At 37.3% G+C, this 15,775-nt stretch overlaps 1 protein-coding gene across 2 annotated transcripts; it reads right to left on the bottom strand.

Annotated features, from left to right (window-relative positions):
* Positions 1–956: 956 nt before the first annotated feature.
* LOC145334651 (uncharacterized) lies at positions 957–10,659 on the bottom strand. 2 transcript variants are annotated; one of them, XR_013884898.1, is made up of 10 exons: positions 10,413–10,659; positions 9,741–9,884; positions 9,089–9,184; positions 8,116–8,207; positions 7,259–7,330; positions 6,478–6,537; positions 5,631–5,717; positions 3,826–3,882; positions 2,227–2,292; positions 957–1,321 (listed from the first exon to the last, which is right to left on the bottom strand). XR_013884898.1 is itself a non-coding variant. In XM_080180193.1 (6 exons), the coding sequence occupies exons 2-6, from the start codon at positions 9,789–9,791 to the stop codon at positions 6,492–6,494; spliced, it is 357 nt and encodes a 118-aa protein (XP_080036319.1). In that variant the 5' UTR covers positions 9,792–9,884; positions 10,413–10,659; the 3' UTR covers positions 4,325–6,491. The 2 variants fall into 2 exon arrangements, 1 of the variants encoding a protein (XP_080036319.1); XM_080180193.1 differs by lacking the exons at positions 957–1,321; positions 2,227–2,292; positions 3,826–3,882 and having other exon boundaries at positions 4,325–6,537.
* Between the last annotated feature and the right edge of the window lie 5,116 nt (positions 10,660–15,775).

The following is a 15,775-nucleotide window of genomic DNA, read 5'->3' as shown; positions in this document are numbered from 1 at the left end:
ATAAGTAGTGTAGGACAGAAAATGCCCTAAGTCCAAAGCATTGAATTGTGCTAAGTGTTAGATCTCTAACATAAGACCCAAGCACAATTCATGCTAAGTACTGAGGGACCTAAATTTAAACTACAATGCATGCCAAACAACTAAGTCATTACCTTTAAGCCAGAAGAACTTGATGGTTTGAGAGTTAATGAATAACTGAGATATTTTAAGAAGTGCAAGTTATAACAACAACTATTAATAAGGATCTAAGCCCTTGTCTGTTTAATAAAGTGTTTGTATGTTAAACTTGTGATGTAAATGCAACTATGGTTGTAGGCATACATACTAGTACAAGATGGTTACATGGTTACTTTAACAATAAACATAATGTTTTAATAAGTGTGGTAATATACACCCAAGTTTATGTATCCTTATCCCTCTTCACATTCCTATACTTCTCTGGCTGAGTCAGACCTCCACTGGTAACCGCCACCATACTCCATCCTGCTGTGTTGAGGGCTAGTTGATTGTTGCAGGCCAAAGAGTGAATACGCTTCCTCCCGTCTGCACTCGGTTAGATACAAGCCTATAAGTCTAGGCTGGCGGTATCTATATTTCCCACGTGTTCAAGTACGTCGTTTCTTACCTAACTAAGAAACAGGACGTCCAAGCCTTTAATATATATATCATAATAAATATATCCTATAATAATAATCCCATTAATCTGCCTATTTCTAACCAGTTTTATATGTTTAATAAATGTGTATTTTTTAGAAATACTTTGTTAGATTATTGATTATTAAATTGTATCGGAGCTACTCTATACTCGTATTCGCAGTCTGTCTGTACATCCCCTCATACGTCATTTTGGCGCAGTCTTGTCTACCACTCATTTTTTGAGGGGGGAAGGTTTAGATAATTAGCGTACAGACAAAATTAAATTGTAAAGTAGCTTCGATTGCAAAGTGAAATTAATATTTTCCTGATAACTAAGTTTATTCACGGAAACGGTTTACAGTAACAATTTGTTACAGAATATTTATAATAATTATTTCGTGGCAAACTGCCAAATAAAGATAAAAAGGAACCCGCCTTTTATTTTCACACTAGTATTTAATTTCACACATTTTCATATTTTCTCCTTAAAACAGGAAGAAAGGGATATTCCCAAGTTCTTAAAAAGTTTCGTGGTAGACAAATCAGTGTTAACGAACACTACACTCCAGCACCATGACCGATAAGAAAAATGATGATAAACAAAAACCGCCGCCTCCGCCGGCTCCGGCCGTCTCTGGCACCTCGCAGCAGCAGCAGCAGCAGCAGCAGGCTGACCCGCTTTCCCCTGAAAAAATCAAAGATCTCATATCGGAAGCGTTAAATGATAAGTTAAACGAATATTCGGCACATTATAGAGATTTAATAAAACAAGAATCCGAGATTATGCAGCTCGAATTAGAAACAAAATGGGCAGGGTTTAAGGACACAGAATCACACCGCAGATTATTAGCCGATACCGACAGTTTAGATCTAAAACGCAGAGTATCAAAACTCCCAGCGGACGGAAATCTTGGCCCATTGTTTGCGGAAAAAACGCTAAACGAAAGTCTTAACATGACTCATTTTAACACCATAGGTGATGATTCAATTAATGCCACTTTTTATGACCGTATATCGGTCCAGCAAAAGATAAACGTGGTTGAATGGGTCGCCAAGGATAGGATGACAGCCCCAGGTTGTATGGCCTATTCAATTGTAGGCTTTATAGGTCCGGCGGATAATGACAATTGGATGAATGTAAGAGAAACTTCTCTAACTGAATATGAAAAAACCTTGCTAGAAAGGATTCCCTTTATCCCTGATAGGATTAAGTCGTTAGAACCCCTCCGTAAAACTACAAGGTCTGCACCCAATGTAGCAAATAGACCCTCTACAAGAAATACGCCAAACACAGGCGCAGCCGCAACGGCAACAACTAGCGCCGCCGACGATGACTTTATTAAAGAATGCTTTATTAAGGGACAAAAATGGGATTCCGATTTTGCAAGGGATGCCCCTAGGTGGGACGGTAGGGCTGACTTTGATAACTTCTTTTCTAACATGTGGAGGGTTGCAAAGACATATAGAATCTGTGACCCAATCCTTTTTAAGGATATTTTATACCAGCGAATTTATGACTCTAGAGGGGAACGATTAGGAGACTTAATTACGCCTGAAAGAAATCAGGCCTTATCTGCTTTAAGTTATTACCTGATGATTAGGAGGCTGGTCACTCCTTTCTCGGATCCAGAAGTAGCCTCTCAGTACTTCTACAACCTAAAACAGGAGACTAATCAACCCCTTGACACCTATTTTGAAAACAAACTTAGGGTGTTCAAACTCATGAATCCTGGTCTCATACCTAAAAAGAAGTGGAAAGAATTCTATCTTAACGTTAGCAAAAATCTGCTGTATACCAACCTTGCCATAGACATGGCTAATTATGTTGAGAGTATGCAATTTTTGGACGATTACAACGCTTACTTAACCCATTAGTGCCGAACCGGGTTTTAAAACCCGGTGCCAGAAAATGGAAAAAAACCGGTTTCCGGCTTCATAATTGCATCCTTCTCAGTATGAATCCCCCCTCTACTACCCTGGCTTTCATTTCCCCCTGGAGCAGGCAGTTTAGCTTACTTCCGTTTGCTGGTATACATCAACAAAGTTTGAAAATCATGACAATTCAAAATACCCCATCTAACTTTTTTGTTTTTATAGTAAAGTCGCTGATTTTTTTCGTGAAATCTAATGTTTATTGACAAGTACATCTATTTGTGAATTCGTTTTATTTAAATTATTACTTTTTATATGATTTTTTTATCGTTTTTTTACGCCCTATATAGGCCCGGTTCGGCATTTCCATTTTGAGTCTGAAATTTTTATTACCCGGTTTCACTAATAGATCTTTTTTGACAACAACAACAAAACAGGGTTTTTTTACCCGAAATCGCCGGCTAAACACGAAATTTGAAATAAATCGCTTCGTATTATACTTGTAGCTCTTTAGATTACATGAGGTTGTGTAGTTTTCAATTACGGATCGTATCAAAGTTCTAAAAAGTGTTCATCTCACTTTTGGCGTTCAAAAATTACATTTTTCGATTTTTGGTCAAAATAACCGGGTTTATACAGGTCAACCGGGTTTTAAAACTGGGGGAAAGCACCAAAAACGGGTGTTAATGCCTGGTTGGTATTTATGGCCAAGCCGAACCGGGTTTTTTTGCAACTTTCCTGTGCACGCCACTAGAGCAAAACAAAAAAATACGAATTCCGTTTTGACCATTATAAAGCTTCCCTGAAACTTACAGCTCGATCGGCCCATAAAAGTGGCGCTCGGCACTAATGGGTTAAATAAACTTATTAATCTCGGACAAAGATACGTTAACTGGGATGGGTCTGGCCATATTAGCAAGGAAAACCTTTCTGCTTGCTATTCTCAAGCCATGGAAATGTTCCTACCTAAAAATTCTGCGGAAACGAAAAAACAACCCATAATCAGTATTATCGAAGATAATATCCCCACTAACACGGCAATGTATAAGGAAAACTTAACCGAAGAACCTGACGAGGTTCCTTCTTGGGTAGACCATGAGGATGATCCTATTGCTTGGGATCAAATCGAGGGCGTTATAGGAGCCTTTAATGGGAGGAGTAAAAATATTAAATGCTGGCATTGTAATATCCCTGGCCATGTAGTGCAAAATTGCAACAAAAAGAAAGCTGGGGAGCCCCCAAATCCTGAGTCCCGCTTTGGTAAAACACGGAGTAAATTCACGCCCAGAAAAGCTCCAAGTAATAGTAATAAAATACCTGAGCAGTATGCGCGTAAAACTATCAACCAAATGGATCAGGAAGCCAGCGAAGAATCTGAAATAGATAAATATGTTCAAGCGATTGTTAAAAATCACGTCATCTAAATATAAAAATGGATTTATTCGATATTAATTGTCCCTATCCCAGAAAATAAAAATTTGCTGAATGAGTTTCATATTTTGATATGAAAGATAAACAAAATATCCCATGCCAAGCTAAGCTTGCAAATTCCTTAATATCAAATATCCCTTGCCAAGCAATGCTTTGGCGCGAAAAAATAAAACAAATTATTGTTATTAAGTCTGACTAAGCAACACAAAATAAACTCCTCCCCCTCCTTTCCCTATCCAAATGTAGCTGATACAGGAAATTGGGGGAAATAGGGAAGTAACCTGAGGAGCATTTCACATGCACTTAATATTTCCATTTTTTTTTAAAATCTAATAGTCTTTATCAAGAAGCTAATAAGTGAATACCTATTTTCTATTTAGTAGTATTTATTTTTAATATCGCACGACTTATCTAATATGTAAATATCGTATATTTTGAATGTATATATAGTAGAATCTAAAACATTCTAGTTTAATTTTTAACCGCTAGGGGAACTTAAGCGAATTATCTGTATATAAACAATGATTTTTGAGTTGAACCCTCAGTATCAATTTTATCTGAGAGTTGCTCACTCTTAGCCTCTGATTTTTGTAGCTGAAATATCTCAGCAATTATGTATATTAACTTATCCATATGGATACATATTATTGCATTTTGTACAGTGACAATAATAGAACTATATTTAATTTATTATGTATCCGAAAGATGTCGCCTAGAATGCTACCGCGGTCCGTATAAGTAAATGATAAGGTTAAGAAGGGGGGGGGTCTATGGAAAATCTGTATAAATACAAGCAAATTTTCAAATCTAATTCAGTTGTCCTTCAGTTCTTTGTTGTTATCATTTACTCATTTTTGAGCTGCAATCAAGCAGCATTTAAAAATTAAAATCTTTAATCACTTAAGATGTGATTAATAAAATCTTAAAACATTTTGATTAAATTATTTTCCGCTAGGATTACTAGCAGAATGAAATAAAAGTTAGTTCTATTAGCTTCCGCTAGGATTACCAGTGGAATAAAAATTCTATATAAAGTGAATGCACATTATTAATCGAGGCCAGTTACTACCAAAGCAGTTACTACAAACCACATCCTATTTTTTTAAGCTGATTTCAGCATTAATTATACTCTAGTAAATATATAAGCTTGTTCTACCCCATAGGTGGAAAAAATTAAGTATAAATACTAACAATATCAGAATAATAAACCAGTCATCATTGACCCTCTTTATTATATTAACCATATCTAATAATTTTTTGAGCTATAATTTAGCGCTAACCTTAAATTATTTGTATCGTGAATCAGATACTGACTAATGACACTATATTTTGTATAAATACAGATGTAAGTCAAAAAATAAGTCAGTCTGTTTTTAATGTCTTGTTAGTTGCAAGCTGAACACTTATTTTTAAGTTACTTTGTAGCCCTTCAATCCTTTAAAACTTTTTAGTTCAGTTATATTCCGATAGGTTTCTATCATATATCCAAGTATATAAATAAGGACCCGTATAAAAATTAAGTAGTTTCTTTAGAACTATTAACATTCTCATGCTTATTGAGACATTTCTGGAGCTGAAAAGCGCTTGATAAAAACTTAATGAAACCCAGAAAGCTATACAAAATTATTTTAACAATTAACCATATTGTTAAAACATTTTATTATTTAAAAAATTTCGACAGACAACTATACCTGGAACACAGGAAGTCTCTGTGTGAGGATTACCATCGCCTAACCGCTGAGGTGGGGATCTTGGAAAATATGCATCTTAGGCTTCGACTAAAAATATAATTTATTTTATAATGCCTATCTGTGCAAAACTAAAAGTTCTTAATCCCGTGGGGGGGGAATTCCTGCAAACCGCTTTAGTGGATACAGGAAATAACTTTAGGTCCCTTATTTCTAGAGAAATTTTAGATGATAATAAAATCACATTCACCCCCGCCAATCTTAGCGCTCTGTCTGTAGATTTAAAACCAGTAAATATCATAGGACATGTAAGTTTAAAATTCAGCTTTGATGGGTCAGATAAAATATTCGAAGAAACGTTTTACATCCCCGAAACGACGTCTAAAATTATAAATCTAGGATATGAATTTCTCAAAGTTAATCGAATTAATTTATTATTAGATAAGTTCTCCTTTGAGCTCCCCAATGGCGAGCAAATCCCCATAGAAAATTCAACAATTAATATAGTTGAAGAAAGTAAAAACATACCCCTAATTCCTACAAGTAATGTTCATATGGAACAAAACTCCCTTATCCCGGGAATAAATTGGAGTAACAAGGGGGGTACTGGGACATTAAAACAAAATAAAACATGCGTAAAATTAGCAAAGAAAACAACATTCTTGCCGGGGGGGAATACAACAATTATAACAATTCCTATTCATCAGAAAAATAGGAAGCTGTATATATCCCCAAATAATTCTAAAATGACAAGCCATAACGGCTTAATGCTTATGGAGGGTATTTATAATGTAAATGAGAAAGGAGAATGTTGGGTAAATTTTGTTAATTTAGCAGGAAAAAATATTACCTTATTGGATAACGTTAAAGTTGGATATTGCTTTGAATTCGAATCAGATCCCCCAAATTCCTGCAATAAAAGTATTAATCAAATAAATGAATTATCAGGAACTACACTTCTTAAAAGAATTAAATTCATTAAAGAAAAATTAGATTTAGAAAATAGTGATCTTATCAAAAACAACCCAGGGATGAAGGAAAAGGTAGTAAAATTATGCCTTGATCATTTTGATATATTTTCGGCTGATGATGCTGATATCGGTAACTGTGACCTCTTACAGTATAAAATAGACTTGATCCCCGGGGCTAAACCTATTAAGGCTAGAAACATTCAGTTAAACCCATTATACGAAGCCAAATTAAAAGAACAAATTGAAAATTGGCTAAGGGGGGGCGTCATTGAGGAGGGCTACAGCGAGTGGTCCTCCCCAATCTTTGCGGTAAAGAAAAAACCGACGGCTGGGGGGGAAGGCAAGCTTAGGTTCGTTATCGACTTTCGTGCGCTTAATAGTGTAACACGAAAAATTAATTGGCCCCTTCCCCTGATTTCTAGTAATTTAGAAAAATTAGGCACTGGTAATGTATTTACCACCCTCGATTTGACTAGCGCATTCCATGCGCTAGCCATTTCGAAGGAAAGTAAACACTTGACCGCGTTCACAGCCCTTAACAGGCAGTATCTTTTCAAGAAACTGCCGTTTGGACTGTGTAACGCGCCAAGTGTTTTCTGCCACTTGATGGATAAGGTCCTAACCCTTATCCCTGGCTTATATGAATTTATAATATCTTACCTTGATGATCTTATTATATTCTCAAAGAATGTTGATGAACATCTGAAACATCTCAGAAAACTCTTCGGAGTCCTAAAAATAGCAAAACTTAAGTTAAATCTAGCCAAATGTAAATTTTTCACATCCGAATGTACATATTTAGGTCATATAGTCAGTTCCCAAGGACTTAAAATGAACCCCGAATATTTAGAACAAATTAAAAATTGGAGCAGGCCCAGGACAGGCAAGGAACTCCAGCGTTTCCTGGGCTTCTCCAATTATTATAGGGCCTATTTCCCATCATATGCAAAAAATTCTTGCACCCTAGATGAACACAGAAATGATAAAATTATCGAATGGACTAATTCCCTATCAAAAGATTGGGAAAATTTCATAAATATGTTCTCAAATTCTATAAGTAAAGGCTACCCCCAGTGGGATAATCCTAACCCCTTTATAGTAGACGTAGATTTTTCTACGAGTTATTTCGCTGGAATTCTCAGCCAAAATCAGGGGGGGGTAGAAAGAATTATTGGAATATGTTCCAAAAAATGTAACGGGGCAGAGAAAAATTATCCAAGTTATAAAGGCGAATTAGCATGTCTAGTATTTGTTCTTAAAACCTTTCTTCATTATTTAAGATTCAGAAACTTTATTGTGCGTACAGATTCGATTTCCTTAGTTCATTACAAAAAATGGCAAAAAGGAACAATAAATGGTGTAACTGTAAGATGGATTTACTTCATCCAAAGTTTTGACTTTACAGTAATTCATCGAAAGGGTAGGGACCATTGTAATGCCGACAATTTATCTAGAGGGCAATTTTTATGCAAAGAACATAAGGAAACCGATTGTGAAAAATGTACTAGCTCATTTACCTTGGATCCTTATGAACAGGATTGCCCATACCAAGACCAGATCTTTGAGTTACATTCGGCTTCGGAAGTCGGTGTGAACAATGTTTGGCAATCTGAAACACAAAAAGATCAAGTATTATCTGAAATTCGTAGGTGGATATTCGAAAAAAAGATATTGTCGAGCTTTGAAAAAGCTGAACTAACCGGCCGGAAAGAGGTCCTTTTTAAGCTAATAGAACATTTATACGTTATGGAAGGACTTCTAATATTTAGACAACCTCTTAGCAATGGAACATTCATTGAAAGACCCGTCGTACCCATTGGATTATATAATAAAGTTTTCGAATTGGCACATAATAATAGTATAGGTCACAAGGGGGTTAACGAAACAACACGCAAGATAAATGAAAGATTCTTCCTTATAGGAATTAATAAATTTGTCGAATCACGCATTAAAAATTGTATTACCTGCCTAAGAAAAATAGGACAGGTACCTAAACACAAGCAACCTATCACCCATTCAGCCATTAGTCACGAGATTTTTGGCCAGGTGTCAGTAGACCTTATCGGTCCTTTAACCACTAACTATTTTCAAGGACAACATGTCCGCTACATATTTATACTGGTTGACCTATTCTCTAGGTATATTATCGCTCACCCCATCAAGGACGCCACCGTGGAAAGCACGGTGAAGGTCATCCTTGAACAGGTGGTACCCATCTACGGCTTATTTCGGTCATTGAGAAGTGACAGGGGAACAAATTTTACTGGGGAAGTTTTCAAAAAGGTTATGGATGAACTAGGTATCGAAACTAAACTTATTCCCCCAAGAAACCCTAATAGTAACCCATGTGAAAGGCATAATCAAAGCATTTATGCAGGTCTTAGATCCGATGACCGATTTGAAAGTAAAGACTGGGCAAGAAAATTAGCCTTGACCACTTTTGTAATTAACTCTAGTACGTCTAGAAGAACGGGGTATACGCCTTATTACCTCATGTTCGGCAGGCAACCAACTCTCAATCTCGATTTCTTTTCTCCAATCTTGCAGAAAAGACAGGACATTGACTGCAGGTCTTACTTGAACTACCTAAAAAATTTGGAAGAAATTATTGCACAGGTTTCCAAAAAATCTAAGATTTATTTAGAGTTTCAAAATAAATCTAGGAAGGCTTCATCTCCCCTTTTCGTTAACGACGTGGTCTTTGCATTTTTTAACCTAGTCAAAATAGGGGTCAGTAAAAAATTGCAATCTTTCTATGGGGGTCCTTTTATTGTAACAAAAAAATTCTCAGAGGCCCTTTTTGAGCTCAGTCCCTTTGGATCAAATCCAATAAAAACTAACCAAGTTGTTAGTAGAGATAAAATACGGAAAATAGATTCTAAAGTAGAATTATTCGGGGAAACACTTTCTTTTAACGTCTTTCCTATTGAGGAAATCGTCCCGTCTGAGGAAATAACCTTAGGAATAGATAATACCGGGCAAACCGAAATAAACGATAATAAAGGTATGGAAAATGACGATTTTACCTACCTAGATAACGATGGTGATGATTTTATAGATAAAAACCCTGAAACTAGTCAGGATTTACCCCAGGGGGAGGTGGATTGTGATGGGGGAGGGGATATAATGGAAAAAAACTCACCATTTGAGTCACAGCCCAAAGACCAAGAACCCCCTGGCGCAGATCGGTCATCCGGTCCTCAAATTCACGTCGAAAATAGTTTCTTGGAAGAAACCGTCCCGTCCGAGGCTTCTTTCTTCGCACAAAGACCCAAACAATCCAGCCCTGAAAAGGTTATTAACGTTAACAAACAAAGCATAGTACCTAAGTATATATTAGAAGAAGAAAGAAAAACTAGGTCACAAGGGGGGGATAACCGCATACATGTCCAAATCGGACTGCATAACCCAATTAAAAGGAAAAAATAAAATGTATATAAATGTATTATATAAAACCAAGGTGGCAAATGTATATAGCTTAATCTACGTATGTATAATAACGAAAATAAACAATATATGTTAAAACTAACTAATTAACATATTTCAGAGAAAAACGAGAAGCATAAAAATAAAATGCAGCATCATTTGGCAAAGGCACCAGGAGCTCGAGGTAAATTTATTTTGGGATTCTTGGGGCTTTTTATTATTTTGGCAAAATCAAATGCGTCCGAAATAATACAAATAGATGCGACTCAATGTGTAGCAAACGAAAATCCGCGTTTGAAAATCTCTGAATGCGCTGCGTTTCTTAATATTACTAAAATAGAACAAAAACAATTTCACCTGCTGCAAAAGGTTGAAAGAAAAATTATACCTGGAATTCGTTGCCACCTCCGAACCAGTACTCATTACTGGTATTGTGGCAGATATAGCCACATACACCTCGCTGCTCCAGCTCTTGTAGAGATACCGAACCTCGTAACTTATGAAGACTGTTACACCATGTCCAAAACTAAAATATTTAACTTTGAAGGAAAATCAGTCTCAGTGTATGAACACCAGATGTCATACACGCGTTTCCTGGTAAACGGGACACTTACTTACCCCAACAACATCCTTAACGGCATTTTTATCCCTGGGACATTTGAGGAAAAACAAATAGGGGTCCAGGCTGAGCCTGTTGAATTATTACAAACAAAAGCGGGCTGTTACCTGGGCAGTCACTGGGTGGGAAACAATTGTTTAGATCACAATCTGAGATTAGGCTACGATAGGATTATCTCAGATGATAAAACTGATAGCGCACAAAAATTCACTTCTCCTTGGCGAACGGTAGACATCTTTAATATTTCATTGTTTACATTTGAAGGAGAACAGGGTACCCAAAAATATCTAGTGATCGATCCCCAAATTACTCTAGCACTAGAACTTAAAGATAAAAAACATTTTGAAAGTCTAATTCCCGAATTATTTTATTACAAAACTAATATTGATAACTTAATGGTATGGTTCACAAATGCTATAAAACCATATTTCCCACTCTTAAACGCTAAGGAAAAAGATGATATGTTACCACTAGAGATTTTCTATTCCTACCAACAATATAACAAATTAATTGTCCCCGAAACTCGCTGTTTACAGAACCATTTTCTGTCTAAAAGCAGTATTCAGACTCATCGTAAAAAACTAGTTAGGGCGCTCGGTGAGCTGGATTTAGTAATACAGTGCGACAGTCTTAAAATCAATGTTTCTTTGGGAGAAAATCTACCCTGTTTTGTGGATCATTTTTCGGTTTCATTTAATAATAAGACTATGGGAATATCCCCATTTTCACGCAGATTGGTTAATACCACCCATTTAACCCCGACTAAATGTGCCGAAAATCCAATTTTCTTACATTTGTACCAAGGAAAATTCCTCGGTAATCAAGGGCAGGGTATGCAAATACTAAATGTAAATCAATATCTTATGGATAAACCGATTAGCTTATTTCTATATCATTCTTGGCAAAGCCTAGAAAAAACTAATTTCTCAGAAAGTGCCGAGGAATTATACCTCAGCCAACTTGCCGCAGACTCCAATAATTTTGAAGTAAAAATAACTGATTCCTGGTTTATTCAAACGTATCATAAGGTGGTTGATTTTCTATCCAGTACTTGGTATCATATAGTGCTTGTAGTAGCAGCCATCCTTACAGGAATAGGGTCGTTATTATGCGTCGCTTTTATTATCTACATATTAGCCTGCACCAAAATTCACGCGTACAAGGAAGGAGGTACGAGTGAAACGCACGAATTGCGGGATTTTGCAAATAATGGGGAAAACTAATCCCCTCAAAAACGGACGACCTGTATCAAGCATATATACCTATAAAATTGTCGTCTCTAAAGGTCGTCTTTGTAAAAATATTTCCTTATTCGGTATAAGGAATTAATGACCCTTAATTTTAAGTTTATTATTTTTGTTTTAGGATATCCCAGGCGGAATTTTTCAAGGGGTTTTCACCACTCCCATGGGGCCGGTCACTCTTCATACCGTCGAGAATATGAAGAGGCACCCTTTTACAATGAAGAGGACTATTACTATGACAGCAATCATGGCTATCCCCAGGGCGGCCCTGAGGAAGCCTACTATGAACCTGATGAAAACAGGTATCAGCCGCGTGTAAAACCGCCGCGCAACCCTGAAAACCTTAGTGACCTGCAATGTGTCTCAAAGTCAATCCACGTTTACCGCACCGCGAGAAAAGATGTTCCAAAGGAACTCCTAGACTTGCAAGAAAAATTGCGGCAGGCTAAAAACTTAGAAGCCAACGAATATTCCGATAAAGCCAGGCCTAGAACCAGGCCTCTAACGGAACAAAATAGGGGAGGGGAACCGCAAAAAAATCGGGTGGAATCACCGCCAAAACGTAGTGCCTCACCTGAATTGGAGGTAGTCGCTGTAAAATCTGCCCCAAAAGCGGTAGAAAAACGTCCGCCAACACCAACAGGCAGCGGCGGCCCAGTAGCCAAAAAGGCTAAGGTGGAAATTCAACCGCCTCCATTACCCCCTAAAAAGAAAGAGACATTAGCGGAAAATAAAAGTGAGCCTAAGGCTTTTTGGGTGACCGCTGAGGAATGGAAAAAAGTCCTATCCTCCACTGTAAAAGAAGCAATGGAGGAAGCTCTTCTCCCCTTCCAGAGAAGTCTGGAAACTAAAATTGCTAGCAATGCTTCATTTGTTGAGAAAGCATATATACAACATGGCAAGCGCCTTATTGAAATTTCCGCAGAATTACTGCGGAACCGCAGAACTTTACGCGACAAAATTCGCACCGTCTCTGAGGACTCGACCGTTGAGTTAAAATCAAGAATGACCACGGTTATTGAGGCCACTAGTCGACTGTTGGACCAAAACTCTGACAGGGTAATTAAATATATTAATACTCGTTGTAATGTAATGAATGTACCTGGGCAGAATGTGGCACCCATAGAGGCATCCCTTCCCGCTGGGGACGTACCCCGGCCAGATGATGATGGAGTTGAGCTGATCTCCCATTATGGCGGTTCTGAATGCTCTGATGAGTACAGGCCTACCGATAGAGAAGGCAATCCAGAGGTCCTGGATCCTGCAGAGGAAAACAGTGACACAGAGCTCGATAATCAAATCAATGAGCTCTTTCCATCTGGAATTGATCTGCCTGTTAATCCGCAGGCTGGCGCTGCCTCTGAAGATCCAGTAGCCACGGCTCCCTGTGAGGGCATGTTAGCCCTCCAGAATGCTGTCGCTCCAGAGCCTCCAGCAGCTCCAGAAAATCCTACTCCCGCTGAACCCAATCCTGTGGATATCGTAGAGAGGGCCATGGCCGCAATCGAAGAACCTGCGAGTACCACATCAACCCGCAGAAGCCGGCGTGCAGGTCAACTGTGAGGGAATATTTCATATTCCCTCAGAGGGGGCAAGTGTGGTAATATACACCCAAGTTTATGTATCCTTATCCCTCTTCACATTCCTATACTTCTCTGGCTGAGTCAGACCTCCACTGGTAACCGCCACCATACTCCATCCTGCTGTGTTGAGGGCTAGTTGATTGTTGCAGGCCAAAGAGTGAATACGCTTCCTCCCGTCTGCACTCGGTTAGATACAAGCCTATAAGTCTAGGCTGGCGGTATCTATATTTCCCACGTGTTCAAGTACGTCGTTTCTTACCTAACTAAGAAACAGGACGTCCAAGCCTTTAATATATATATCATAATAAATATATCCTATAATAATAATCCCATTAATCTGCCTATTTCTAACCAGTTTTATATGTTTAATAAATGTGTATTTTTTAGAAATACTTTGTTAGATTATTGATTATTAAATTGTATCGGAGCTACTCTATACTCGTATTCGCAGTCTGTCTGTACATCCCCTCATACGTCATAAGCATATAACAATATTGAATCACATACAGTTTACCATGATTAGGCTAGCATTACCCATATATGGTATTATATTGGTAAGAATAGACTAATAAATTCGTAAAAACATATAAAAAGTGCCTTAGGGCTAGCTAGAGTAATTGTATCTTGTGCCTGAGTTACGCGCGATAATTACCATGGCATGTCAATCAAATATTTAGATCCAAATTTTATATGGTGTAAAATTTGTAGTAAACATAGGTAAGTGGACTAGATGCGAAGCATTTCTGTGAAAGTCGTGTTCGTAAGTTCAAAGAATTTTAAAATTTGGGGATCACATCTCCAAACATTCTCTCACTAAAAACAATAAATATTAATTTTTTTATCACCTTTTGGGGCAAAGCCCCTAGAGGCTAGGGGCGAAGCCGCTAGTATATCTATAATACAAAGTAGAACGATGTCTGTCTGTTTGTTTGTGTGTTTGTCTTATTGTCTGTTTGTTTGTAGCGAAGGATCTTGCTAACCACTGAACCGATCGGGTTCTCCTTTACAGGGTAGCTTCTCATAGTTCCCGGGAAGGTTTATAACTTTTTTTCTTGGGGGGTGGGACACTAAAATTTTTTCTTTTTAAAACTAAAATTAAAATAATGGGGTTGAATACCCCCCCCAAAAAAAATTTTTTTTTTTTTTCTTTTATATTTTAAATCTAAAATATGAAAAATTGGTTTGATCAAACCTCTTGGGGCAAAGCCCCTAGAGGCTAGGGGCGAAGCCGCTAGTAAAATACAAAGTAGAACAATGTCGATCTGTCCGTCTATCTGTCCGTCTGAAGCTTAAGATCTCAGTAACCGCTGAACTGATTGGGCTCTACTTTTCAGGGATTATACCTACTGGTCCTCTGATGGTTTTAAGCTATTTTCTTGGGGGTTAGGACACCCCAACCCCCCCCCCCAAAATTAAAAACACCCCCCCCAAAAAAATAAAAATAAATTTTCTTTTTAAAACTAAAATTAAAATAATGGGGTCGACTACCCCCCCCCCCCCAAAAAAAAAAATAAAATTGTTCCCCCCCCCCCAAATTTTTTTTTTTTTTAATTTTTCTTTTAAATCTAAAATACTAAAAATTGGTTTGATTTAACCTCTTAGGACAAAGCCCCTAGAGACTAGGGGCGAAGCCGCTAGTATATATACAAAATCATACTATTTTTTGATAAATTACTTATAAGCAATCAATGAGAATTATTGTCTATTTGGCTTATATACCAAATCATCCCTTTTTATGTTAAATTTCTTTTAAGCAATCGATGAAAATTTTTGCTTATTTGGATTATATCAGCCAAATCTTCAATTTTCGTCATAAACTGCTTACAGGAAGGAAGGGATTAAGGGGGGGGGGGGGGGGAAGTTCTGACACGTTTGCGTAAACCTGGTGTATAGGCTTTATCTTCGGACTGAGAGGATAGGTTATTAGGGATAAAATCATTCTTATATGATGAATTTCCCCCAGATTTAAGATTTTTTGGATAGGCCTCCAGGTTCCGGAGCTCCAGGCCTCAAGGTGGTCTCCCTACAGGTAAAAATTAAAAAAAAAATTTTTTAAGAGTTAGAAGTCAGCTTATGAGACAAAATATGTATGTTTTTTCTTCAAATATGTGAATAACAATCAAAAAGAAGCATATTTTGTTTTATAAGTTAACCTTTAACTCTTCAAAAAAAATCTTATTTTTAAGTTTTATCTGTACAGAGACCACCTGGAGGCTTGAAGCTCCGGAACCTGGAGGCCTATCCAAAAAATCTTAAATCTGGGGAAAATTCATCATATAAGAATGATTTTATTCCTAATAACCTA

The sequence above is a fragment of the Acartia tonsa genome, chromosome 12 (assembly GCF_053477335.1).
Source record: "Acartia tonsa isolate MP-2025a chromosome 12, ASM5347733v1, whole genome shotgun sequence".
NCBI classification, from domain to species: Eukaryota; Metazoa; Arthropoda; class Copepoda; order Calanoida; family Acartiidae; genus Acartia; species Acartia tonsa.
The sequence above is the reverse complement of the archived record's forward strand: the minus strand, read 5'-3'. Positions and strand labels throughout refer to the sequence as shown.

Excerpts from the sequence above, each read along its gene's own strand:
- LOC145334651 (XM_080180193.1), bottom strand. The coding sequence starts at position 9,791 with ATGACCGATCTGCGCCAGGGGGTTCTTGGTCTTTGGGCTGTGACTCAA. Across the intron at positions 9,185-9,740 it reads TTTGGGCTGTGACTCAAATG|GTAGTTCAAGTAAGACCTGC; the intron begins GTGAGTTTTTTT and ends CAAATTTTTTAG. Across the intron at positions 7,331-8,115 it reads CCTGTTCATAAGGATCCAAG|GACTCCGAAGAGTTTTCTGA; the intron begins GTAAATGAGCTA and ends TGCTATTTTTAG.